Source organism: Vulpes vulpes, chromosome 10 (assembly GCF_048418805.1).
Source record: "Vulpes vulpes isolate BD-2025 chromosome 10, VulVul3, whole genome shotgun sequence".
NCBI lineage: Eukaryota > Metazoa > Chordata > Mammalia > Carnivora > Canidae > Vulpes > Vulpes vulpes.
The window spans coordinates 20,106,878-20,134,377 of record NC_132789.1 but is presented as its reverse complement, the minus strand read 5'-3'; the positions used below and the strand labels follow the sequence as shown (position 1 = coordinate 20,134,377).

General features: G+C 39.7%; 1 protein-coding gene across 1 annotated transcript in view; it reads right to left on the bottom strand.

Annotated features, from left to right (window-relative positions):
- Positions 1 to 322: 322 nt before the first annotated feature.
- Positions 323 to 27,500, bottom strand: part of PIWIL3 (piwi like RNA-mediated gene silencing 3) — a 31,698-nt gene continuing 4,520 nt past the window's right edge. Inside the window, 15 exon segments of the mRNA XM_072722460.1 lie at positions 323 to 1,222; positions 1,621 to 1,691; positions 4,315 to 4,418; positions 4,558 to 4,758; positions 6,875 to 6,947; positions 8,102 to 8,289; positions 8,764 to 8,878; positions 9,255 to 9,372; positions 9,585 to 9,711; positions 12,754 to 12,865; positions 14,724 to 14,921; positions 15,231 to 15,311; positions 15,941 to 16,059; positions 16,818 to 17,032; positions 17,627 to 17,755. Coding sequence (XP_072578561.1) covers positions 1,035 to 1,222; positions 1,621 to 1,691; positions 4,315 to 4,418; positions 4,558 to 4,758; positions 6,875 to 6,947; positions 8,102 to 8,289; positions 8,764 to 8,878; positions 9,255 to 9,372; positions 9,585 to 9,711; positions 12,754 to 12,865; positions 14,724 to 14,921; positions 15,231 to 15,311; positions 15,941 to 16,059; positions 16,818 to 17,032; positions 17,627 to 17,755 — 2,039 coding nt within the window. The 3' untranslated portion in view covers positions 323 to 1,034.

The following is a 27,500-nucleotide window of genomic DNA, read 5'->3' as shown; positions in this document are numbered from 1 at the left end:
ACCAATGAGTCCCTTTCAGGCAGGGACATCTCTAGAGGAGCACACTTTGAAGGGCCCAGATTTGAACGTTCACTTTCCTAAAGTTGGCTTACACGTGCTCCCTCCCCCACCCCACCCATTATCCTCTGATATATCCCTTTCCGTTTTACTTCTCCACACTCCACTTCATTTTTTCACTTTTCTATTTGTAGACTCAGCCATTCTTGCTTACAACTCGGCTTGATTTCATTGGTGTTCAGGATGGCTTGATAGTTATGTAGCTAATTTTGGGGGACCAGCTGACATGAGGACCTCTACTCTGCTATCTTCCATCCATCTGAAATTTGTTGTTGTTTTTTTTTTAACGGGCCTAATCCAAACTGATTCAGGAGGTTAGTCCATGAAACCTGTCATTCCCCAAAATTCAAGTTTGTTTTTCAAATAAAGTCAGCTTTATTTAGGATCACGCAAACTACTTGAAGCACCACACACACAGGATTCCTTCAGAAGAATCTGTGGAAGGTATAGTCCCCCCACACACCAACTTTACTGTCCTAGCTCCATGAGCTTGACCTAAGCAGTAAGAGAGGTTTCTATTTACAGCCACTCACATCTTAGGGGGAGGAACTTCCTCACAAGGTTGGGGCTGCTCCTATCTGTGGTGGGAACCAGGCCCCAGTGACAAGCAGAGGAGGCAGAGGAGAGGCATTCCCCAGCCCCAGGACCTACAAAACTCCAGAATAAAGAAGTTGCCTAAACACAAACCATCACCAGGCTGTGTTTATGGATTTTAATAAGTACCTGACCTTAACAAGCCCTCCTACATCAAGGCTTGCAGGGAGATTAGAAAAAAAGGAACAGGTTCTTAGGCGGTTCCATGGGGGAGAACACAATCAGGAACGTTTTAGTTCTGCTCTGTCCTCTGACTTGGGTGTGGACCAGAAAGTCAAAGAATGAATTCCCCATCCAGCAACTGATGCCCTCTGTGCCATGTTCTCTCTCTTAATTCACAGATCATAACTGTGATATTCCTTTCAGAGACTGAAATGTAGAGTTTACAAAATCTGCACTTTACAATTTATATACCCAGAGTCTTTAGGGTACACAGATCTTAAGGAGGACTCAATCTGTGGGACTTCATGATCCATCAGTGCTTGAAGCTGACCATCCCCAACTCCATCCCGATACACAATGATAGCTTGTGGTAGAAACTGATTATGTTTACACCAGAGCTTCAGGGCAGCTGGAAGGAAACCAGAAACATGGGTGAATAAGCCGTAACTCAGAACCAACTGGCCACTGCTATTTGTAACAGCTTCTAGGTTCATGTTCTTTCAATCCTGTAGCCTCCAGGACACATTCACTGCCTTTTGGTCTTCACGTGAGCTCAGCATTTCTCAACAGCACCACTACAGAAATTCTGAGCCAGATAATTCTTTGTGGGGGCAGAATGGGTGTTGCTGTCTTCTGTAGCATGCCTGGTCTCTACCCGCTAGTTGGAGGCCAGTAGCACCTCCATCCCAGCTGTTACAATGGAGCGCATCTCTAGGCATTGCCAGACGTCTCCGGGGGGACAGTGTGTTCACTTGCAGACAACTACCCAGATGGAGTCAGGCACACCAATCTTGATGGGACACTAACCTTCCAAGCAGGTTTTAAGCCCGTTCACAAGCTCCTGCCCCGATTCCTGGAAAATGCACTGAGAGAACCACCTTGTTTGGAGAAAAATAAGCTGTCAGTTTGAGATAGGAGTCTTAAAAATTCCCTTATTTTTCATCCTGAGTTAATCTAGGACCTCTGGTGGCGGGGAGGGGGGAGTCACTATGAGTAGCTGAAGATCCAATCAGGAATCCATTCTTTGATGCCTCTGCAGAGATCGAAGCATTGGTCTCTTCCAGTACCCTAGGCATTTATTAAAATTGTGAATGCACACAAATAGGAATATGGAAGCATTCACTAACATTGGTACAAATTACACGCACTTTCAATGTGCAGGACTACTGCCGTCTCATGGTGGACACCCAAAATAAATAGCCAGTGTTCCTGGAGATTCCTGCTTCCAAGCTGAGGTCTTAAAAAAATGGTTCATCCATAATCATGCTTTATGGGAACCACCTGCTTTGGAGCAGTAATTTTTACTTGACCACTTCCCAACAGATCAAGCAATACTGGTCTCAAGTTTCTATCCCCTGTTTTTTTAATTGCTTCAAACTATTGCAATGACCTGACATGATATAATACATTTGTCTGCTTTTTTTCCCCAGAATTTACAGTCTACAAGATGAAATCATGGTATGTTCAAATGCTGAGAACAGAGCAGTGGAAATGTTGTGCCAAAAAGCAAGGGTTCGCCCTTTCATGAAGATGGCGCCGAAGGTGAAGAAGGAAGCCCCTGCCCCTCCCAAAGCTGAAGCCAAAGAAAAGGCTTTGAAAGCTAAGAAAGTGGTGAAAGGCGAGCAGTCACAAAAAAAAAAAAAAAAAAGATCTGCACGTCACCTACATTCCGATGACCCAAGACCCCGTGTCTCCAAAGGCAGCCCAAATATCCTCGAAAGAGAGCCCCCAGGAGAAACAAGCTTGATCACTATGCCATCAAGTTCCCCTTAACTACTGAGTCAGCCATGAAGAAAATAGAAGACAACAATACACTTGTGCTCATTGTGGATGTCAAGGCCAATAAGCACCAGATAAAACAGGCTGTAAAGAAGCTCTATGACACTGATGTGGCGAAGGTCAACACCTTGATCAGGTCTGATGGAGAGAAGAAAGCATATGTTCGACTGGCTCCTGATTATGAGCTTTGGATGTTGCCAACAAAATTGGGATCATCTAAACTGAGTCCAGCCAACTATAAATCTAAATATAAATTTTTTCACCATAAAAAAAAGCAAGGGTTCAAAATTATTTATGAACTGGATGAAATCATTTGGGAAATATAAAAATTAATGAAAGGGAATAAAGGGAAAGGAGAGAAAATGAGTGAAAATCTCAGTGAGGGTGACAAAACATGAGAGACACCTAACTCTGGGAAACGAGGGGTAGTGGAAAGGGAGGTGGGTGGGGGTTGGGGTGACTGGGTGATGGGCACTGAGGGGACACTTGGCGGGATGAGCACTGGGTGTTCTATGTTGGCAAATTGAACTCCAATTTAAAAGAATTAAAAATTTAAAAATGAACCGAATGAGAGCTTAATTTCTTTCCATGATTGAAACATTATTTTCCACATGCCCTCCCACCATAAAAGCAAACCAATATTATATTAAACTAGAACTGGAACTAGACTGGAATAATTGATGCCATTCATGAAAATAAAAATGGACCCCCTTAAAGAATACTCTGTAATTATACCAAGGGGGCTAGTAAATCCTCAGGAAGCATAACAGTGATTGGTGATGGTCATACACATGCTAATGCTCAAGAAACTAAACTGAAGAATGTGCAAACTCCTTTGAAGGTAGGTTCTACTCTAAGCACAGAAAACAAAAGTATCCCTGGAGCAAGGGAGAAACATGAGATATGGAAGCATATGTTCTTCGGCAGATCCATTACATATAGATCTGTGAAGAGCAGATCCTGTACCTATAGGCTTCTGATTGTATTCCTAGGTCTGTCTTCCCCATGTGGGGCCTGAGTCCTTCCCCGTGTGTTAATGGGGAGACTCACTGATCATCAGAGCCCCCAGTGAGCAGAAATCTAACGCTTGGAATCTGTGACTATTGTATCGCCCCTGTGATTATGTCCTATGTCACAGTTGGCTTTAGGGAAGATTTTCCAGATGGACCTTATCTAATTTCATAACCCCCTGAAAAAGCAAGATAGCAGAAGGGGGAAGAGAGATTTGAAGCAGAACAAGGACTGTGTGCTCTGGGGGAGCAGGGCATTCGAGAAGGAATATGGATGAAGTCCCAGGAGCTGAAACAGGCCTGTAGCTGGCAGCCAGCAAGGAAAGGGGGACCTCTGTCCTTCATCTACCAAAAACAAAAACAAAACAAAAAAAAGATTCTACCACAAGGATGTGCACTTGCAATAGGACCTCAAGCCTCCAGAGGAGAATGTGGCTTGGCCAACATGGCCAACCTGATGGCTGCCTGACAGACCTATGCGCAGACACAGGAGTGTCCTCTTAAGCTGCCATGTTTGTCGTCATCTGTTAAGCAGCAACAGAAAAATGATATAGACCCTTCCACATCAAATGTATTTGGAGCATAACTTTGCCAGAAGAGGAAGAGAATACCCTGCCCATGGCCCTCGTCAACAAACATTAGTTAGGCCCACCTCTCCTGTTTGGTCTACAGCTAGTTGCCATCTACACAATGTCTGCCTACGCCCACTCACTGCGTCAATTCCTGATTGATGCTGGACACGAAGCCTGCAATTGACTTCCGCCGATTTACAATATCATGGAAACAGTCGATACCAATGCACATCGCATTCTGTAACTGAAATTTTTTAAAAAAGGTAAGACATTGAGTTAGAACACAATAGAAGCACAATTAAGCAACTGCGTTTAAGATGGTTGAGTCTTAAATTCCACTGAACACAAGTGAAATAAAGAGAAGGCAATGAAATCCAACGTACTCCTGTCTCCACCTTCCAGAGGGCTCCTCCCATCTTGCAGTTCATCTGCTGGGCAATCTTTGTCGCAATGGTCATCAGCGTCTGGGGTTTGTCTAAGGTCCGTGCCACGACACACTGGCTTGGGGTCGGACACTTGACACACAGGTATTGTTTTATGCCATCATACAGGTCTTTCTTTTCACTGGACAGCACGCAAAGGACCTTGAAAGAAAGCAACAAGACTACCGAGGACATGAAACCACAGTAATGGGAGAAGTGGATGTCACGTCAAGCAAACTACCTAGGTGGAGGAACAGAGTCTGTTCATTCAATCCACAGCTGGCCCAGGAGGGTAAAGGGTCTGGAATCCCATTCCATTCAATAATGGCGAAGGTGAGCATATGGAAGAAGAAAGAGCCTAGGAGCCAGGCATGGGCAATATGCATGAATCACTTGCACTTGCAAAGTCTTTACGTCCTGGCTATTCTGTTTCTAGGAGTTTATCATGAAGTTGACACAGAGGGTTAACAAGCACAGACTGAAACGTACCATCATCAGGAACGTCACCCCTTACATGATGGGTGCTATGTGAGAGCACTTGCCAAGCATTGTACTTGACTCAGTTAATTCTTCAATAACCTACTGAGATCAAGACTAGTATCCCCATTTTACCCCTAAGCAAATAAGCTCAGGAGTTATGGAAACTGTCTGATGTACAGGCAGCAGGGCAAGATTTCTAACACGTGCTCAGACCTCCAACAGGACATGGGGTCATAAGAAAGAGCAATTACTGTTTGGTTGCTTTCTAACTATAATGGAAGATCCTCAATGTATTATTTCTAACATGATGCTTCTAGGAAGATTTTTTGGGGATAATCCTCAATCAGACTAGGGAAATTCCTTTCTCATTTTAAAAATTTCACATGAATGAATGTGGAATTCTATCAAATGCATTTTGTACTTTTTTTTTTTTTTACATTTAATCTGCAATTATTTTTCCTATAATTCACCACACTGTTTCTTTTTCTGAAGATTGCATTTCAGGCTTACTGTCACCCTAGGCCCATGGTATTCTACTTTTTTTTTTTTTATGATTTTTAATTTACTTATCTGATAGAGAATGAGAGTTATCACAGGAGGAGAGAAAGAGAAAGAGGCACTGAGCAGGGAGCCTGATATTCTAATATCATTGCTACTTTCAAGTTATTCTTTGGTTTTTGAATGTATATGATTTAATGATTTCTAATTGTAATAGACTGCAGTCAATGTGTGTGTTTGAAAGGACACCAATCCATTATTGGCTTAGGATTTCTCCATGCCTGTTGGGATCACTTAAAGATGAAGGCTAAACTAACTTATAGATATGCTTTTCTTAAAGCACCTAATCTTTTGGGTACAGATTACACACACACACACCTCCATTTATTTATATATACACATATATAAATATACGTATTTATGTATATTTCAATAGCTCAATACGTCAGGCTTTTAAGTACAATTGCAAAATCTAGATTCTAATTTTTTCTGTGATGATTTCTGAGTATTCAGAGAGTGGTCAGCTAATGCATCCTACAATTTCAGCTTCTGGAATAGCATAGGCCAGTCTCCTCCTAAGAAGAGCTGTTCAAACTGATGAAAACACAGGGACTGTGCCTGTTTGGGGCTCAGGCAGTCTAACAAGGTCATAAAGAGTTATTAGGTTAAGACAGGAAAGAAGTAGGGACCCAGAGAGATGATCTCAGCAATTGAGGCCACTTTCTCCCAAAGTGTTTGCCCACTCTCCAGTGAACATGGCTGAAAGGTCAGAGACCATGAACAGGCTGACAGCCTCAGAGACAGGAAAGGACAGAAATTGAAGACAAGTCCCTGCCAAAGAAAGGGCACTTGAGATTAATTTTGAGTGGTAGACACTCAAGATCTAACAGATGAGATTTATAACACTACAAGGTAAGACAGGAAGCTGCTGTCAATGGGACACCTGAGTGGCTCAGCGGTTTAGCACCTGCCTTTGGCCCAGGGCATGATCCTGGAGTCCTACATCGGGCTCCCTGCATGGAGCCTGCTTCTGTCTCTCCTGTCTCTTTCATGAATAAATAAAATCTTTGTAAAAAAAAAAAAAAAAAGGGTGGGGGCAGCCCCGGTGGTGTAACGGTTTAGCACCGCCTGCAGCCCAGGGTGTGATCCTGGAGACCCTGGATCGAGTCCCACGTCGTGCTCTCTGCATGGAGCCTGCTTCTCCCTCTGCCTGTGTCTCTGCCTCTCTCTATCTGCATCTGTATGAATAAATAAATAAAATCTGAAAAAAAAAAGGAAGTGCTATCAAATAGAAACTTACCATCTGTGTTTTGGAGGAAACATGATTTTCTAAGACGGTTGTATAGGACTGGACTGTATCACTTACTTCAAGCCTAGAAAATAAGTATATATCATCTGTATTCAAAAGTTAAGTATGTAACAAACGTTTTATGCAGCCAATGGAGCACCACATAAAAACAAGGTACAATGTTAAAAAAAAAAAAAAAACTACTTTTAACTAATGGTCATGAAAGATTTACTTATTTGAGCGAGAGCTAAACCGCTGAGCCACTCAGGTGTCCCATTGACAGAGTAAAATCATTAAATCATATACGTTCAAAAACCAAAGAATAACTTGAAAGTAGCAATGATATTAGAATATCAGGCTCCCTGCTCAGTGCCTCTTTCTCTTTCTCTCCTCCTGTGATAGCTCTCATTCTCTATCAGATAAGTAAATTAAAAATCATAAAAAAAAAAGTAGAATACCATGGGCCTAGGGTGACAGTAAGCCTGAAATGCAATCTTCAGAAAAAGAAACAGTTAGTGTGGTGAATTATAGGAAAAATAATTGCAGATTAAATGTAAAAAAAAAAAAAGTACAAAATGCATTTGATAGAATTCCACATTCATTCATGTGAAAAGAAATTTTTAAAATGAGAAAGGAATTTCCCTAGTCTGATTGAGGATTATCCCCAAAAAATCTTCCTAGAAGCATCATCATGTTAGAAATAATACTTTGAGGATCTTCCATTATAGTTAGAAAGCAACCAAACAGTAATTGCTCTTTCTTATGACCCCATGTCCTGTTGGAGGTCTGAGCACGTGTTAGAAATCTTGCCCTGCTGCCTGTACATCAGACAGTTTCCATAACTCCTGAGCTTATTTGCGTAGGGGTAAAATGCACACATAAGGGGAGGGGCAGAGAGTGAATCTTAAGCATACTCTCCACTGAGCACCCAGCTGGATCTGAGCCAAAACCAAGAGTCAGATGCTTAACTGACTGAGCCACCCAAGTACCCTGATAAGTTTGTTCTTAAAACAAAAATAAGTTCAATGTTTGGCTTCCTCAGCATGTATCCCAATAGCCACAAACTATATATCCCCAAAGCCTATTTTACAGTTAATTGGAATAGATTAGGCTTTTTTGTTTACAAACCTCCAGGGTTTTAATACAGTGACCAATTCCTATAATTTAATATAATCTGACTCCACTTTACCTCCGATTTGAAGATCGGTTGTTATAGATCTTAATTTCAGCTCTACTTACATTTTTGCCTCTCTCATAGCTATGCCCATGGTGGGTGTGACTTTCCGTAGACTCTGTACTAAGGATGAGGCCGCTCCATAATTTCTCGTAGGATAGAGTATTAGCCAATGATCTAGTGACTTCACATTGAGTAAGGGTCCACTTCTGGTCTCTCTCGACCAATCTGCAAACTGTGGATGGGAGTCAAACTGGAAGACATAGTATAAGACTTCAATTTTTAAAGAAATACCGACAAAGAGCCTTTCTATTGCAAATTCTTGCTACTTCCTACTGAAACGTTACAATTTTAAACTTTGGTCATAACTGAATTACATACTCTTCCCTTAAGATAGTGGTAAGTAATACTGGGATTCTATCATGGGTTACTCTGGATTGTTTGGATTCTAGCTATTTGACTCTTAAGGATATACTTGGCAGATTGTTTTGCCACGAGAGATGTCCACAACTCCAAACATGGTAAACTATAGAGTTTACTATATGCCAAGGATGTTACATGCTTTCTAACTGAACACCTGCTCGCTCTCCCCTAGAGAAAGGACAAACAGCCCAAGAAGAGAGAGCAGTGAGTTACTGACCTGACTTAGGTCCTCTGCATTATTATTCATTTGGCCCCAAATGACTGCAAGAGTAACTAGAACATGACCATTTTGAAGCTGTCTTACCGCTCTTCTTCCTTGAAAAATTCTTACTTCTTTCAAGATCCTTCCCGAGAAGGACACGAAGTTGGTATCAAATTTCAAATCCCAGAGTTGAAGTTCCCGTTGTACCTCCCTATTTCTGAAAGTTAAAATATTTCCACAGAATAGAACCAAAGGAAATAAGCAAAAATGATGATCCATTTGCAAAATTCTAGTTAATCTAAGATGCCTTGTTGTTTGTCTTCTGTATTGACATGTTGCAGAGAGAGGGTTTCTAGTACTCTGAAATCATGTCCTTACTCTCACATTTGTGCTTAGGGTCTTTCTATTTTGTTCTTCCCCTCCAGACCTCCTCTAACTTTGCATCAATGGAACAAATAGAGTTGTTCCCACAAGAGGTCGTTTTCTTCCAACCTGTTGTTTTTTAGTTGGAGAATCTGAGATATCAAGAGTTCTGCACGGGTCTCATCTTCAGGACACACACACAAAGACACAGAGAGAAGAATAGGACTTACGTTTGTATAGTATTCATCAGTTTCCGTAATTCGTGCTGCCTTCTTTCTGGATCCAACCTCATATGAAGAGCCAAGTCTCTCATCACCCTGTAGTCTTTTCGCATTTTATCTGATAGACCTTTAAAAAGTTAAGAAGATATAGCTAAACAAGCAAGAATAAATATGTATGTGAAGAAGCCTTGATGATTTTATCTGGAAGAGGAAGAGCCAATGGAGAGAACACAGCTCTGGGTCATTATGGAGTACTGTGAGAAGCCTGTACTTCTACATCATAACATCTGGGGCTTGAAAGGGGTGGTCTTCTATGAGGACTGCATAAATCTGAAGTACCTGTCAGGTAGCATAGCTCAGGAACCAGCATTATAGGCTTATGGGGTGTGTCCTGTTGGCTCTTTTTCCATTTGCCTTTGCTGATCAACAGTGGCTGAGTTAGGTCAGTAACCTCTGTATTCTACTGCTGCTCAAAAGAGGTGAGAAAGAACACTGGTGTGACTGTCAGCAAAGCCTAGTCAAGTCACCTAAATAGGTACAAAAAAGTCTGGATCACCAACAGAGGCCCAGGGGTGTGCTAGGAAGACTATTTCCCCAAGTTTAAGAACACGTTAAAGATACTCTTAATAGTCTCTTAATTTAGATGTCCCAGGGATGACCTCTTTTTTCCTTGTAAGCACACATGGCCCAGGAGAACAAGACTCTCATAAACATTGTGTTGGGGTCACTGTACCAGCCTTCTTTGACTTGCTATAGGTAAATGCAGGACCAAGCCTTGAATTACATATTTCTCACTATAGTACTGCCTTAAAAAATTAAGGATGTAATTAAGAACTTTGAAGAGGATTCCCACATTAATGGGGGACGACAAACCTGGTCACTCCTTGCAGCTGCAATACTACAGCTATTCCAAACATGCCTCCTGCATCATCGAAACTTTTCCGCCAGGAAAAGGCATTTGCCAAGACATTTATCCAGAAGCTCCTATCCCTAGGCTGCAATTCCTGTACAATAAAGTGCCTTTCCTCTCCCACATAAAGTGATGGTCTGTCATAGATCCTTCCATGCTGACCAGTGAGATCCTCATCAGTCACCAGTTAGCCACATGAATTCTGGTGGGATTGGTTAAATATCTTGAGAATGTCAAAGGAGTTCCAGAGACAAGAAGACTTCAAATCCAGTGTTCATGGTGCTTTACCTCTGGAGCTGAACTACTACTTTTAATTCTCTGTAGTTATTTGAAAGGCAGCTGGGATTCACCTCCGTTCCCCTGCTTCTAGAGTCTTAAGGCAGGAGCTTGTGCAAGTATATGTATATACATGTGTGCGGAATCATGGCATCATTTTAGGGCCTCAATCACCACTCCCACCACTGAGACTAGCACAGCCTTTGTACAAGCTGTTCTGTCGAGAACTTTGAGAAACACACTATTAATTCTCATGGCTGTCCTGTGATATCCCATACGGATCTCCTACAACACCAACTTCTGCATCTCCACAGGAATTTCCTTGTCCCACTTTGCATTACTATGAAAGCTTTTCTGCAAGCCAGGATTGTGCTTTCCTTTTAAGGGCTCATCTATGGATTTCAGGATTTTTCTAGATCTCATGACAATACAACTAGATTGCCATCTGTTATTATACTGAGTTCCCACCAGGACATCCCAAGACTACTCAAGTCATTTCAAAGGTCACCTAAACCAATGACTTTTGAAGTAAAATCTGGAGAATGAGCAAGCAAATATCAGCCTGATATCCCTGTCTGCAACTCCATCATAGGCTATGTCAACCCAACAATCCCCAAGCCAGCTCCTCACACAGAATCTCCCATTGCAATAAGTGATGCCAGCCTCCACTCACTTCCTCAGATAAAGCCAGAGACTCCTCTTACCATTACTCACTACATTTGAGCCATCAAAAGTCCTCTTGTCTGCCCCATCCATTCCCTTTCTAATCCAGGTTACCATTATCACTGATCTAAATAGACTTAAGCACCTCCCTACTGGTGTCCCTGCCTCCCTTTTTACCCGCATATTCCCTGTACCCATACATTCCCTGTACATTAGACCCACATCTGTAAAATAAAGTGCCCCATTTCATCTATCTGTATAGTCTCACTTAATGGTAAAATCCAATGTGTGTAGGTGGATAGAACTTTATACAGTGTGGCTCCCACGTCCTCCTCTGACGTCATATCCTGCAACCCTGTACACGTCCCACCCACAACTGGGTTTATTTCTTGACAGGACACTCTAGCCTTGTTTGGGATCTGGATACATCATGCCCATCCTGAAAGTGGTGTAAGAGACAATTCTTCTCACCAATCTGCACACAGCTTGCTCCTTTCTGACAGTCACATGCCAGCTACTCAGAGCTTTCTATGACCAGCAGTCTAAGCCACCAGACATTCTCCATAACACCTCTTGATTATCTGCATAGATTTCCCCCAATACATGCTTTCTTCTTGTCTGCCATCTCTCTTCCTGCTACAAGGATGCAAGTTCCTTAAGAACAGAGAACTCAGTAGTCTTACCAATGTATACCCAAGTTGTATAATGAGCACTCATTACATGCTTTCAGGTTAAACAAGTAAGTACTAAGCGTGGAGCACAAGTGGGGATGATGCCATAATAGCACCATACCCTTGAATGGCTGTGTACTCTCAGTGCTTCCAAGTAGCTAGGTTTTGGATTCCTAATAAAATTTAGAGAAAAAAAAACCCCAGCTTATACTTTTCTAAGTTCTTTCCGTTTGCTATAAATATCTCTAACTCCTTGAATTCTCTCTTAACTGCCAAAGCTAGAGAACCAACCTCACCACCTAGTGCATCTTTGTTCATGAAGTTTACTTGTTTCTTTGTGAATAAAGATTGAGGAATCCGGGATCCCTGGGTGGCGCAGCGGTTTGGCGCCTGCCTTTGGCCCAGGGCGCGATCCTGGAGACCCGGGATCGAATCCCACATCGGGCTCCCGGTGCATGGAGCCTGCTTCTCCCTCTGCCTATGTCTCTGCCTCTCTCTCTCTCTCTGACTATCATAAATAAATTAAAAAAAAAATAAAAATAAAAAAATAAAAAAAAAGATTGAGGAATCCATGAGTTATGAGATTTAGCACACAAGTGACATAATTTCTGATAGTAATTTTTCACTTTTTCATTTTGAACCAAGTCCTAGAGAGCTGAAACTTCTACATAGGTGAAGTCCTCATATCTGAAATTTTGCCATATTTTATTTTCAACCCACCAATCCATCAACATGTTTAAAACTATCATAGCCATGTCCAAGACTCATTAAAGAGGTCTTATTGGAGCCATTCTAATTATGTAACATATATACAAGGTACCCAAATACATGGACAAATTCATGTAAGTTATAATACCCTCCAAGAGAAACCCTGTAATATATAGATTTTGACTTATGATCTAACATGTGACTATCAGTTATACATAGGAGACATATTTGATTAAATAAGAAAAAATATTTAGACATACTGAAATAAAAGATTGCATACCTCCCTGTAGTAGTCTACAAAGGTGATTTCAGCACCACCTGATTTCTTAAATTTGGTTCTGGGATTATCCTCCCAATTAATAGCATCCACCCTATAGGTTTTGTTGTTATACCTGTGGAATATTCACAATATATGGTATTATTCCTAATGTATTCATAGCATGGGATCAGGCAAGAATTAATAGGCTTTAAATCCTACAGGTAATTGCAGGATATATCAGCTTTATTATATTCAATATATTCACCGAGTTGTACACTCTTCAACACAACCCAAACACCACAACCACGAGCAGTCACTCCTCATGTCCACTCAACTTCCCCAGTCCTTAGATAACTGCTAGTTTAAAGTCCATCCTATACGTTTGCCTACCTGACCTGTTGCATAGGAATTGAGTCATACGATATGTGACCCTTCCTGACTGCCTTCTCCCACTCAGCATAATGTCTTTCGAGATTCATTCCTGCTATAGCATATACTTGTACTTAATTCCTACTTATTGCCAAATAAAAACATAGCATATCTATAATGGGATATATGTTTCAGCGGATGAACATTCAAGTTGTTTACACTCTTAAGCTATTATGAATAATGCTGTCAGGTCTACAAAATTGGTACATTGGCCATAAGTTTTCATTTTTCTTGGGTACATAACCAGGAATAGAACTGCTGGATCACATGGCCACACTATATTTAGCATGTTGAGGAAGTGCCATACTGTTTTCCAAGGAGATCATACCATTTCACATTTATACCAGCAACGTTTGAGGGTTGGTTCTGATTTTTCACATCCTTGCCAACATTTAGTATCTGCTTTCTTAATTTTAGCCATCCTAGTGGGTACGAAGTGCTATTTCACTGTGGTTTTACTCTGCATTTCCCTCATGGCTAATAACATTGAGTATATTTTCATGTGATTATGGATCATTTTTATATTTTGTTCAGAGAAATGTTGATTCAGATCCTTTACCCATTTTTTAAAAGTTATCTTTTGACTTGTACCTGTTCTTTACTTAAATAGATGCAAGTTATGAGATTGAGAGAAAACAATTGCAAATCACCTTTCTATCCATTGTTTTTCACTTTTGACTTTGAAGAACAAACGTGTTTAATTTGATGAAGTACAATTTATACTTTTCTTTTGTCATCCCTTCTCTGTTGGTGTCCTATAAGGGTTTTGCTCACCTAAAGAAGATTTACTCCTATAGTTTCTTCAAAGACTTTTAAACTTTTAACACTTACATTGAGGTCTATTTTGAGTTTATCTTGGAGTGAAATTGGAGTTAATTTTGTATATTGTGTCAGGAAGGGCCAGGTGGATACCCAGTGGTCACAGCAATATTTGCTGAAAGAGTATTCCTTCTCTAAACTGTCTTGACACTCTTGTTGAAAAAAAGAAACTGACTATAAACTGACTTTGGGACTCAATTCTATTCCATCAATCTTTTCATCTGTCCTTTTGCCACTGTCTTGATTACTAGCTTTATATGTTTTGAAATTAGGGAGCAAAAGTCCTCAACTTTACTCTTAAGATGATGTTGCTAAACAACTTTCAATCCACACTCAAAGTGTCTGGTTTAAAGGGAGAGGAAAAAACTAACTTCAAGTGGAAATTTGCCCATAGGTTCTATCTAATTAAGCCCTGATTTTTTTTTAACTAGTTAGACACAAAGCAAAAGAAATTTGGAAGGAATATATTCTGTTATGTGCAGGACAGGGTTCCACAAGATGACTGGATCAGCATTAGGAATTAAGAACAGCGAAGTCTACAAATGACACGTATCCCTCTCTCATGCAATAGACCTAGATGAGAAAAGCATGGACTGACTTGGCCATTGCCATGCCAGGTCAGCTTCTGAACTTTAACTACTGAGTGGTTTGAGAACTATGGGAACATCTTCTCGGGGTGGGGGTGGTGATCAAAGTAATGGGATAGGTTTGTTGTTTTTTTTTTTTTTTTTAAGCAGACTTACAGTGTAAAAACAATTGACCCGATTAATTCTTTAGAAACTTGCTCAACATCTTCCTTTCTGGTTTGTGGATCACGAAGACCTGTTATTAAATCATAAGCTGTTTGCATTCGGAGCAGTTTATGGTTCACATCAGCACAGAGGGTAATGCTGGTTTCATACTCAAAAATAGAAGTAACGTATCCAGGCCAGATGACCAGCCTGCAAATAGAACACGTTAGATGGGATTATCAAACTCCAAGCTCTGAGTATAGAGCAAGTGTCACAGGGCCCTAAAAAGGCACTTGAGAGTCAAGCCGTTTCATCTCTTATTTTTAATAAGAAATGGTCTTTTGAAGGACCTTTCCAATAGAGATTTACCTGCTGTGCTAGTTATACCTAATTTTTGTTAAACCATTTTATCATCAACCACAGGCTTACACATATATACCTACATATGTATGCATGTGAGAATCTATGGGATTTAGATGTATACATTACAAACATTACATGAAACTATTTTATACCAACTTGTGATCGAAGAACTCAGTGGCCTCTTGCTTGTTATAATAGTTGCGACCAACTTGCTTCAAATTCATCTGCTTCAAAATTCTAAAAATTGAAGAATAAGTTTTGTTGAAATAGTATGAATATTAAGCATTTGGTAATACACATGAGGATACATTAGGGGGAAAAATCTGCCAGCAACTTTGTATTACACATAATAAACAGATGTACCTGGTACAAGTAAATTATATTGTGAGGTAGATATTAAGGTCCATTTATCCTCTGTTTTCCCCTCCTTTCCCTTATATACAACAAACTGTCATGGAAAGACCATTAGGATATCCTCCATTCCCAGAAATGAACCAAAACATCTTTTGCAGATGACGTGCCTCCAATTTGGGATATTTGTCCACCACTGTTACTACAAAATAAAAAACCAGTGCATTTGCTCTAGGGAGAAATATGCATAGGCATGCATACTCGATGTATGCTCCTCCTTCCAGGCAGGTCCAGGCACAGGATATGGGGGTAGGCAGGGAGAATACTGAGGATAGGCCACAGAACTTAAGCATGTCTAGGTGAGGGTCAAGTCCCATTTCATCCCCAAGATCCGTTGCCCTCTCAGGATGAGGAGGTGTCAAGAACATGAAATTCTAGGAGCAAATGTCTATGTTCAATGCCACTGACACATGAACACAGTCATATCTCAAGGAAACTAAAGCTTATAAACACACCTTCTAAAGAGAATGTTGTAATAGCGTAAGCAGTCTGGTGAGTTGGGTGAGAGTTCGCTGATGAATTCAATGGTCAGCTTCACAACCTGGTTTTTCAGTAGGCTGACCAATTCCGTTTTCTGAGATAAAGAAAAAACAAGAGGGTCTAGCAGTCCTTCCGAAGACAATAAGCTCATTATTGAACCACAAATCAATAGGTCACCTGGGTATAAAACACACCAGTGTGACACATGCAGGGACAATACAAGACTTATAAGGCTAAAGTGAGGAGTCAGAATTAAACATTTACAACTACTTTTTTTTAACTTAAATGAGCTCCTGTAGATTATCCATTTGGTAAATAGATGTTTATTGAAAAAATATTAAGTCCTTCTAATGTTTTTGCTGAAAGATAAAAACTATTCAATACTTCATCAGCACTTGACCCATATTTGCCTTTGAAAATGTAAAAACATGTATATATTTTGCTCTCAGATTCATTTTAAGCACTGACATAAAAAAAAGCACTGACATGAGGCAGGAGGGAACATCAGTGATAAGCACACATAGCACGTGGGTGTTACAAATCCCATGGGCAAGAGATCTTCAGGTCTCCTCAAATCGTTGTACAAAAATGGTATTTGCTTTAAAACAGTGAAGATGTGAGAGGAAGAGAACAAAGGTCAAGAAAATGTCTAGGGTGACTGGGTGGTTCAATTTGTTAAGCATCTGCCTTTGGCTCAGGTAGTGATCCCAGGTCCTGGGATTGAGCCCGAGTTGTGCTCCCTGCTCAGTGGGGAGACTGCTTCTCCCTGTTCCTCCGCCCTCTTGCTCATTCTCTCTTGCTCTATCAAGTAAATAAAATTTAAAAAGAAAACATCCAATAACAGTACTTAACCGGCAACAGTAGCTTGTGAGGTAATAATAAAGAGCTCCCATCAAATATATGGCACTCTCCAATAAATGCTTTATGCTGCAAAAGCAATTCTGAACGAACTTTTCCATCCTCGATGTCTGGCATGTAGTCAATGTTGTACTTATATGTGACCTGCTGGGGGCGGGACGTCACTCGGAAATGGTTTGTGAATAGCTTTACAGGTCTACCCAGCGTGCCTGCAAAAATGAATTCACGTGTCAATAATGAAACAAGCAGACTGACTGTACCTAAATAATGTGGACATCCCAATACTGAAAGCCAAAGTTAGGCCAAACAAGGATATTAACCACCAAACACATAAACATTTACATACAGCTGATGTCCAGAGTATGTATCATCCATTTAGAGGAGTCCTCACTCAAGCAGACATTTAGAGAGTTAAAATAGAAGATTAAAATATTTAACAAGAGATCAGAAGAAAGATCTCTAACACAAGGCTTCCAACAGGGGGAGTGGGTGGGGAGCCAGAATAATGTAAATGTTGTAATTATGCTTAGGTTTCTTTTATCTAAAGTCTCAGTGCATTCAAAGAGCTGGGTCATTCTGTCTTAGTGGCTATAAAAGGAAGAGAAAAATGGAGAGTCCATCTAGGACTCTCTAATAGTCTCTGTTTCTGCAAAATCAGGTGCCATTACAACAACGTAAGCAGATTGGGAGGTTACCTCCACTCACAGTGATGGGATGAAGTTTTACACACACTCTTAAACACAAACATGCACAGGTTTCACGTGAACAATTCCCTCAGGCTGGGTCGTTAATGGCCAGCATACCTGTCGTGGACTCTCTAACATGTTCCAAGTACTGTCGGGTATCCACCACATGGTCTCGAAAAATGCCCCCAAAATGCTTTCTCTCCTTCAGTGAGGTTGCCCGCAGTCTAGTCGCCAGCTGGAGTTCCTCTACATGGAAACGGATGTGAAAGCCATGAGTCTTATACAATAAAAAAAGGGAGGAAACATAAAACCACAAAGGACAATATTAAACACCAGCTATTAAGTAAAACTAAGTTGAGGTCGCTGGAGTTAGGAAAGTTAGGACTGTCCAACAATCCAAAGGGTATTTCAGTCATTGGTCACCAGAAAGGGGGAATGGGACCTGGAAACCCCTCTGAACAAGAGCCCACCCCACATCAGTGGCCGGCCTGGCCAGCCCCACATCCATCCCCATGGAATCTGCTTTTGCGCCAGACACTTGTCCGGAGTGCAAGCAGAAACTTTGTCCTTAGCCAGCAGCTTTATAGGCCAATCACTTGGCACCTCACTGCCCTCTCAGGAGCACTGGAAAATGCTGACTGAATAAGCAGTTTATAAAAAAAAAAGTGCATGAAATTGCCTTTGATACAAAATAACTGAGATGTTCTTTTTAACAGCTACTGGAAAAGGCTCTATTTTTTAATTACATTGAAATATGCGTACAGACTTTACGAGGCACCATTTGGAGGACAAGACAAAGCAGTCTTTCAAATACCCTGAAAGAGGGGATTTATGAAGATGGAGGAGTAGGGTCCTCACCTCACCAGGTCCCCAACTTCCCTACAGAACTTCCAAACCATCCTGAACACCTACGAATGTGACCTGAGATTTAAAGAGAGAACAGCCGGAACTCTACAGAGAGAAAAGTTTTGGCTTCTAACAAGACAAGACAGGAAGGGGGAAAGGGAAAGGGAGAAAGGGAAAGGGGAAAAGGGAGAAAGGGGGAAAGGGGGAAAAGGGGAAAGGGGGAAAGGGGGAAAGGGGGAAAAGGAGAAAGGGGGAAAAGGGGAAAGGGGGAAAGGGGGAAAAGGAAAGGGAAAGGGAAAGGGAAAAGGAAAGGGAAAGGGAAAGGGAAAGGGAAAGGGAAAAGGAAAGGGAAAGGGAAAGGAAGGAAGAAGCCTGGGGCAGGTGGGGGGGTGGGGAGCTGCAGGCCAGAGGAGATGGCTCCAGCCTGGCGGGAAAGCCTGGGCGCCCCTAGAGCCCAGCCCCGGAGAGGAGGGGCGTCGGGCTGAACCCAGGAGGGGCGGCGGAGTCCCCAGGCTCCCGGGGTCACTAGCAGACGAGGCACGGCCGGGGCAGAGCGCCCCAGGCCCGCGGGCCCAGCTCGGGACAGCGCTGGAGCCGCAGGCGGCGGGGCCTCGGGGAGAAGCAGGGGGGCAGGCGGGGGCTCCGGGCGGGCGGGGCGCTGCACCTGCTGCCTTCGGGCGCCCGCCAAGGCCCCGGGAGCGCGGTGCAGGCAGCACAGGCCCCGGAGCCCAGGGCCCGGGGGACACGGCCGAGGTCCTGCCTCCCCCCGGGGCGGGTGGAGGCTTCACAACTGCAGAATTAAGATCTCATCAGGCTGAAGTTAAAAATCAATTAAATGAGGTGCAATCCAAATTGGGGGTCCTAATGGCAAGGCATAAGGTGCTGGAAGAAAGAATGAGCAACACAGAAGACTCCTTGATGGCAAGGAAGGAAGCTGAGGAAAACAGAGAAAAACAATGAAAGGACCACGAGGAAAGGTTAAGGGAAATACATGACAGCTTCAGAAGGAAGAATTACGTATCACTGGGGTTCCAGAGAGCACCCAGAAGGACAGAGGGCCAGAAAGCATATTTAAACAAATCCAAGCTGAGAGCTTCCCTAATTCAGGAGGGGAATAGGCACTCAGACCCAGGAGATAGAGTGGTCCTCCCCCCAAATCAATAAAAACCGTTCAACACCTCAACACTTAATAGTGAAACTTGCAAATTCTATAGAAAAAGAGAAAATCTGTAAAGTAGATAGAGGCAGCAGATTCTTAACGAATATGGGGAGAATTGTTACATTAATAGCAGACCTCTCCTCAGAGACCTGGGAGGCCAGAAAGGGCTGGCGGGATTGATTCAGGGTCCTAGATGAGAAGAACATGCAGGCAAGAAAACTCTATCCAGCAAGGCTCTCATTCAGAATAGAAGGAGAGATAAAGAGCTTCCAAGATAGGCAGAAACTGCAAGAATATGTGACCACCAAACCAGCTCTGCAAGAAATATTAAGGAGTATCATAGGAAAATTAACATGCTTCCAGAAAATTTGTTCAGGTTTAAGTGAGCAGTTGAGATAGAAATGATTTATATATGCTGTGATTTAGTCTATGGGTTTATTTGAAAATTAGTCACCATGCAGTCTGTTTTTATAGTGTATGCATAATGATTGTACTATATAGGAAGGATGACGTGGTGTTACATTATCCCTAATAGGAACAACGCTTTTAACTGTTAAAGAGTAATCTTGCTTTCCTCAGGAGGGGGGAAAAAACCAACTCTACAGAGCTCCAGACATTCTGTACAATCCCTTAGAGGATGGGGCTTCTGCACACACTTTTGGTCAAAGAAGAGACTAAGGGCACATCTTTTGAAAACATTCTAATGAAATGACTCATAAACCCATTCCACCTATAACTGTAATTTAACTCAAATACCAATAACTAGAGCTTGGCTCAGCAGGGATTCCTTAGAGCGAGGCATAAAGCCTTGTGAAGGAAGCTGGGATATGCCACCCCAAAATATATATGTATATATATTTTTGGGAAGAGGAATCCAGAAACAAATCTTAGTGTTAATGTCTTCCCATATATTTACCTTTCCAGTATGCCGCCCTTGGTAGTCTAAAATTGCTTTTCTTTAGGCTATCATTTTTTCTACAAATGTATTATTGTTCTTTGCTGAAGACGCTATAAAGCCGACAGTTTTAAGCTGCTGCTTTGAGTTCCTCTTTATTTTTGATTTCTTCGGTGTGATGTGCACTGCAAACCTTTATAAATTTTTTCTTTTGATGATATCCTCTTGGTAATGAGTCCCCCCGGGGAGAACCTAAGATGGGTAGATGTGGAGTTTAGCCTCCCCCAACACCAGCACTCATTCTAGTTGTATCCTCATTGGAAGAACGCAGGCAAAAATGAACTCTTTGCTTGGTTGGCAATTAGCCTGGGGCTGGCCATCCCAGAGATGCAGCTGCCTACATGAGATTGTGAACTTATTGCGTCAGCTACACTGGTAGACTTTCTCCTAATATACTGAACACTGGAATCCTCAAATAAAAACCCCAAAAGATCCAAGGTCTTTCTTTCATGCAGAAAGGATTCTGTACATCAAGAACCAGGCATGTTGAGGTTTTCAACCTAAGAATCACTTGCTTTACATGGCGGTAACGTGCTTTTTATATGAAGAAATAAGAACCATTTACTTAATATCATATAGCTAGTTTTCTATCAGATTATCTTGTTTCTCACGAAACAGATTTTATACCATCTATATTTAAAGCAGGCTATTGAAAGAACTTCAATCCTATTCATCAATTACTGCTTTTTGGATTGATACTTAGTAGATAGGAATTCTTTCAGAAATTACATATGGCACATAATCCATATGTCACTGTTTTTTGTGAATCTGGGTATCTGGATCTCTCAGACATCCATCTCCAAGTATCTCATAGGCCTGGATTTTCTGTCCTTTTTCTCTCTGCAGCCTATATTCCTGCTTTTACTTACAAAAGATATAAGTATCCCATCCCTGATTCTTATATTTTAATCAGGTAATGATTATTGACTATCAAATATTGTCATCAACAACATAATGTGTTCTATTTGCCCCTTTCCAAAGACAGATCTTAATAAATTACAAGTAAATAACAAGAACACAAGTCTCATTAGTCACAGTGGTGCTTCACAATTAAACACAAGATGTATCATCAATAAAATTCATGTTTTTCCATATTAACTTGAGAGGGATAAATTGTTCATAGTGAAATATGAAAGCAACATATGGGGAAATTGACAGGGCTGCACCGGTTAAACAAAGTTTGTTCAAATAAAAAGATTAAATCATAGATTAATCTGCTTAGAAATATGAAGAGGATACTTAGTATTTACATAGCAAATGATAAAACTGACATAGAGAAAAAGTCATTTGTACAGAAACTTGTAAAGAGCTTGAAAACCTGTTATATACCAAATATTGTTAGGTCGGTCATTTCTGAAATTTTATATTTAAAATTTTTTTGTTATTAGACACAAGTGCATCAAACACAGCTTTGACAAACAATTGTTTAGCAAACAATTAAAATGTATGTGATCCTATAAACAACATCTAGGCCAAGAAAAAGAACATTGCCTTACTCAAGAAACCCTCAAGCAATCACTTTCCATCATTCTGCAAGAACCCTATCATAACTTAGTAATAATTTCCTTATTCTGTTTGTTTTACTATCAGGTGTACATCCCAAAGAATGAAGTTTAGATTTACCTGTTCTTAACTACCCCCCCAAAAATCACATTATATGTATTTCTATGTCTTACATCTTTATCACAATTTATCATAAGATGCAGTTATGTTCTTGAGTGTGGTTGTGGTTAAATTATTGTTATAGGTCTTAATTATAATATTGTAATGATAATACCACACTCTATGCATTCTGTTGTTGAAAAATGTTTGGATATTACTCCCTACTGTCAAACTATTTTGAACAATGCTTTTCTGAAAATTATACATACATTTGGGTACATGCGGATATGAGTTTCTCAGGGGTTAAGATACAGTAGGTCACAGTTTATGTTTATTCCAGTCCTACGTAGATTAAGAATAAAGTGCTTCCCAAAATGTTGGTATTATGACGCTATTTAATTTAAAGATAAATGTTTTATTTTTGCTTCATAAATAAAATTACTATAGGTTTGGGGAAAAAACTTTAAAATACAGACTACAGTTTCTTTGTATATATTTTACTAAAAGTTAATCTAAACTTGTGGAATGATGGATAGTTCTTAGGAATATGTATACAAAGTTGATCCATAATTGAACATGGTTTTAATGCCAAAATAAATTAGTAAAGACGTGATCATTTGATTCTTATGTCTTTGTTTTTTATTTGTTTATTTATTTTTTATTGGTGTTCAATTTGCCCACATATAGCATAACACCCAGTGCTCATCCCATCAAGTGTCCCGCTCAGTGCCCGTCACCCAGTCACCCCCACCCCTTGCCCACCTCCCATTCTACCACCCCTTGTTCGTTTCCCAGAGTTAGGAGTCTCTCATGTTCTGTCTCCCTTTCTGATATTTCCCACTCATGTCTATGATTCTTATGTCTTTGAAATGTACTGTACTTACCCCAGAAATTTCTTTCCGAAAAGATATAATAAATTATTTAAAGCATTTAAAATTTTTTCTCTGTGCATTTCCAAATGGGCTTAACTAGGAAATTATTCAACTTTTTCAGAATAGCTGACATGATTAGCTCTATATGATTTCTGATCACTTAAAGTTTGGTAATTTAAGGATAATTTATAATTCTCTAGAAATCCACAAGTTTCTTTAAATTCAGATGTTCACTTATATTTTTATCACAAAATTCCTTCATCTCCCAGGGAACTACCAATCAAAGATAGAGTCAAGGATATATTTTAATGTAATTATAAAACTAAAGGTTCTAGTTTTACAACTCTAACAATATTTATCAAGCGAAGTGAAATAGAATAGTCAATAAATTAGTCTACTAGAATTATTTTAGATTGACAGATGATTTAATTTGGTATCATATCTCAATCATTTACATATGCACGCATGTGTACATGTATATATCAAAGAATTAAGTCACAGTTCAGTGTTTTGATTTTATCTTCATGAGAGAGCTATAGACTATACTCTTGAACATCTACTTAACTTGAACAATCTACTTAAATAAACTGACTCCTCTAATTATTTACAGTATACAACAGTATTGTCCCCTCTATGTTCCTTTTATGTAAAATCTATGTCTAATCACTGTGCATAAAAGAAAATGTATGGTACAGAATTTGATGACAGTGAAAAATAAGAAGTTTAAAATGATCCCTCCTGTCTAGACACCATTTGAATCGTAGGCACTTGTTGTGGTACCATGTCACTGTCTTGTCAGCAGGCACAAATGTCTGATGCCAACTGTCATTTCATTGGAAAATAATATCCCTTTAAAATTTTTCAATCAAGAACTTGCTGAAATTTTATTTTATTTTTATGTTTATTTTTTTTTAGAACTTGCTGAAATTTTAGGGGAAAACATCAGAACATGGTTCTTCCTTTAAGTACCAATCAATTTTCAGAATAACTCCAAATTTCTTAAAATTGTGTCTGCTTTTATTTAACATATAACTTTACTTTTATAAATCTTTCTTCTCTTACATATGACTCCCCAAGAATTACATCTTTAGTCTTCTGCTTTTTGAATATAATATATAGTAATTCCCAATGAATCACTTATTTCTCTACTTTCAATTTTATACTTAAAAAATAATTGGGAAATTTAATATAAAAATAAGCTCCTTTCTAAGGCCATGTTTGCCTGTTTTGACACCTTGCTATATGTTTCATCAATTCCTTAAACTCAACATGTGGAATTGGACTAGAACTTCAACCTTGGTTAGGAGGAAATAACAAAAACAAAACAAAACAAAACAAAACAAAAAAACCTCTTCTGTGTTAAACAATTAGACAGCAGACAAAACATAAGTAACATTTTTCAAATACTGGACAACAAGCAACATAGGACTATGACCCCTGGCATAAGTGAACCACAAAAAAGATGAGCCCTTCAATTGTACCAAACAACAAAGGAGGGTTAGCTGTAATGGAATCAAGCCATCTTGCCAAGTTGCAGAGATAGAGACCAAATTTTGGGAGCAGTCAAGAAAACTAGATTTGACAGGTCAGAATAAGAGAGCGGAGTGGGTAGTTGCAGAGACACACAACTCTGTAAAACCTCAAAGAATCTCCCAATTCTGTCACTGAGTATTGCTCTGTACATTTCATGAGAAGAAAATACCAGAAGCCTTGGAAAGAGCTACAGGAAAGGAGTAGAAAAGTTCCTGGAGCTCTCACAGGGCTGAGGATAACTCATGTGTCCACTTGCCAGTGTGGAAAGATCTAGTGATACACAGGGCATTAAGTAGAGTCCTCAGGATACTGCCTTAGTTTTGAAGCTAAATTAAGTATAAAAATTTCCCAAGACTTTTCTTACCAAGCTTAAAAACAAAGGACTTGGTATATTAACAGAGCATACATTCATGTAATTGGATTGCTAGAAAATGAAGGACACAGAGTAAGAACAAAATATTTGAATAACAAATAGCCAGAATTTTCCCAAGTTGCTAAAAAGTATATACACACAGATTCAGGAAAAATAAGAGTCCAAAGTAGTATAAAAAAGTAAAGCAGGCTACGGAGCCTGGCTGGCTCAGTCAGTAGAGCGAGGGACTCCTGACCTCAGGGTTGTAAATTCAAGTGAAATATTTGTAACACATATATGTGATAAAGGACATGTAAGTTGAATATCTAAATAATCTTACTACTCCTTAGTATGAAACCAAGTAACTTAATTAAAATGGGGTTTTGATTTTATCATACATTTCACCATAGAAGATAAACGAACGGAAAATACACAGGAAAGGACGCTCAACATCATTAGTCATTAGGAAAACACAAACCAGATCACATATGATAGCACTACATGCTCAGCAGAATGGCTGAAATTAATAAAACCAATAATACTAAGTTTTGTTGAAGATGAGGGACAAAATGATTGTAAGAAATGAAATGTGCCACTGCACTTTGGAGAGTGGTTTGGCAGTTTCTCAGAAAGTTAAACTTGACTTTCCTAATGATCCAGCAATTCCTCTTATAGGCACTTACCCAACAAAAATGAAAATATATGTTTACACAAAGAACTATATTTGAATCTTTAACACAGCTTTATAAATAATAGCCAAAACCTGGGCATAAAAACAAAGTGTAACTATTTTTACATCAGAGAATACTGCTCAAAGGTGAGAGGGAATGTACATTCATACAAAAGGCAGAGGAAATAAGAAGGTAGCAGGGAACATTTGAGTCCACAGACATCACACAGACAAAGACATATGGAGGGGTGAGAGGACGTGGCATTCAGTAAGTACCTATTAGATAATTGGATAAGTTACTGTTTCTCTTGTATTTGAGTCATTTGGTTTGAACATTGAGTCAGAAGATACAGGCAGCTCATGGTGGGATTCAGAATCTGATTTTCTTGTAATATTTATAAGTATTTTGACAGGGTAAGGAAAAATCTTGCACAATTGTTATGATGATTAAGTGTTTAACTGTGAAGACACAACAGTGTCTGGGACAAAGTAACCACTGCATAAATGCATGCTATTGTAATTATTAGGCCAAATAGATTTGTCTTTTAGAAAGATCTCTCATCCCAGAGTGTACAGGACACGTATGGGTGGATGCAGTTACACGCTGGGAAATAGTGGCAAGGCATTTTCAATCATTTACAATGGAGATATTGAAATCCTGAAGCATCTTCTGTCTTGCCTGGACACCTGGAATGTTCATCATTCTCTCCTGCTATGGTAAACTATCAAATCCTATCAATTTTTCTAGATGCATGTGAAAGTTTATATTTTTCAGTGAAGCTCATCTACACCACCATAATTTCAACATCATCTCTCCTTCGTAATATTATTCCATTGACTCGATACTTTTAGTGTTTATAACTCCATCTATTATATATATAATTTACATATTGATGATCTCTATCCAGTGACATAAGACAGTAAAGTAATGATTATGTTATGAATTCTAATGATTATGAACTACAAAGCAATGGCAGGTAAAACTTTTAAAATAATTTTCTTTGAAAAAATTAATTGTATCCACAAAAATATTTAGATTTTCAGTATTTAATTTAAAAAAACCTGCCTTTTTCTCAAAGGAACAGCATTGAATTAGTTATTATAATGGAAAAGAAAAGAGTAGGTGAACTATGGATAACAATCAATCATTTGAACTAAAGTAATTAATGATTTTGATATATTTTCATCGATAGAGAACAGAGATTTCAATAGACTGAAGTTTCCTTAAAAAAAAAAAAAGAAGGGAACCCTGGGTGGCGCAGCGGTTTGGCGCCTGCCTTTGGCCCTGGGCGCGATCCTGGAGACCCAGGATCGAATCCCACTTCGGGCTCCCGGTGCATGGAGCCTGCTTCTCCCTCTGCCTGTGTCTCTGCCTCTCTCTCTCTGTGACTATCATAAATAAATAAAAATAAAAAAAAAGATGATTTTAGTCAAGTAAGTCAGGTGAGCTATAACTGCTATATAATTCTAGAAAAAAAATAATGAATTCAAGATTTTTAATTTTTAAAATGTAGTTTGATTAAACAGCAATTCTGGCACAAATATATTTGTTATGGTAAAATACACATACAATTTACCATTTTAACCACTTTCAAATGTGAAATTTAGCATTTACTTTACATTCACAATGTGTGAAAACCATCACTTCTATCTAGCTCCAAACATTTCTATCAACCCCGAAAGAAACCAACTATTATCTTCCCATCACTTCGTGCCCAGCCCAGCCCCTGGCAACCACAGATCTTCTTCCTGTCTCTATGTATGTGTCAGGGTGGATTTTTGATATAAATGGAATCATATAATATGTAACTTTTATGACTGGTTTCTTTCCCTCATTATAAAGTTTTCAAGCTTGATCCGTGTTGTAGCATGTGCTAGGACTTCATTATTTCTATGGCTGAATAATATTCTTTGTATGTATTATGTCACATTCTGTTTATCTGTTCCTCAGTTGGTGGATATTTGCATCCTTTCTACCTTTTGGCTATTGTGAATTTTGCTA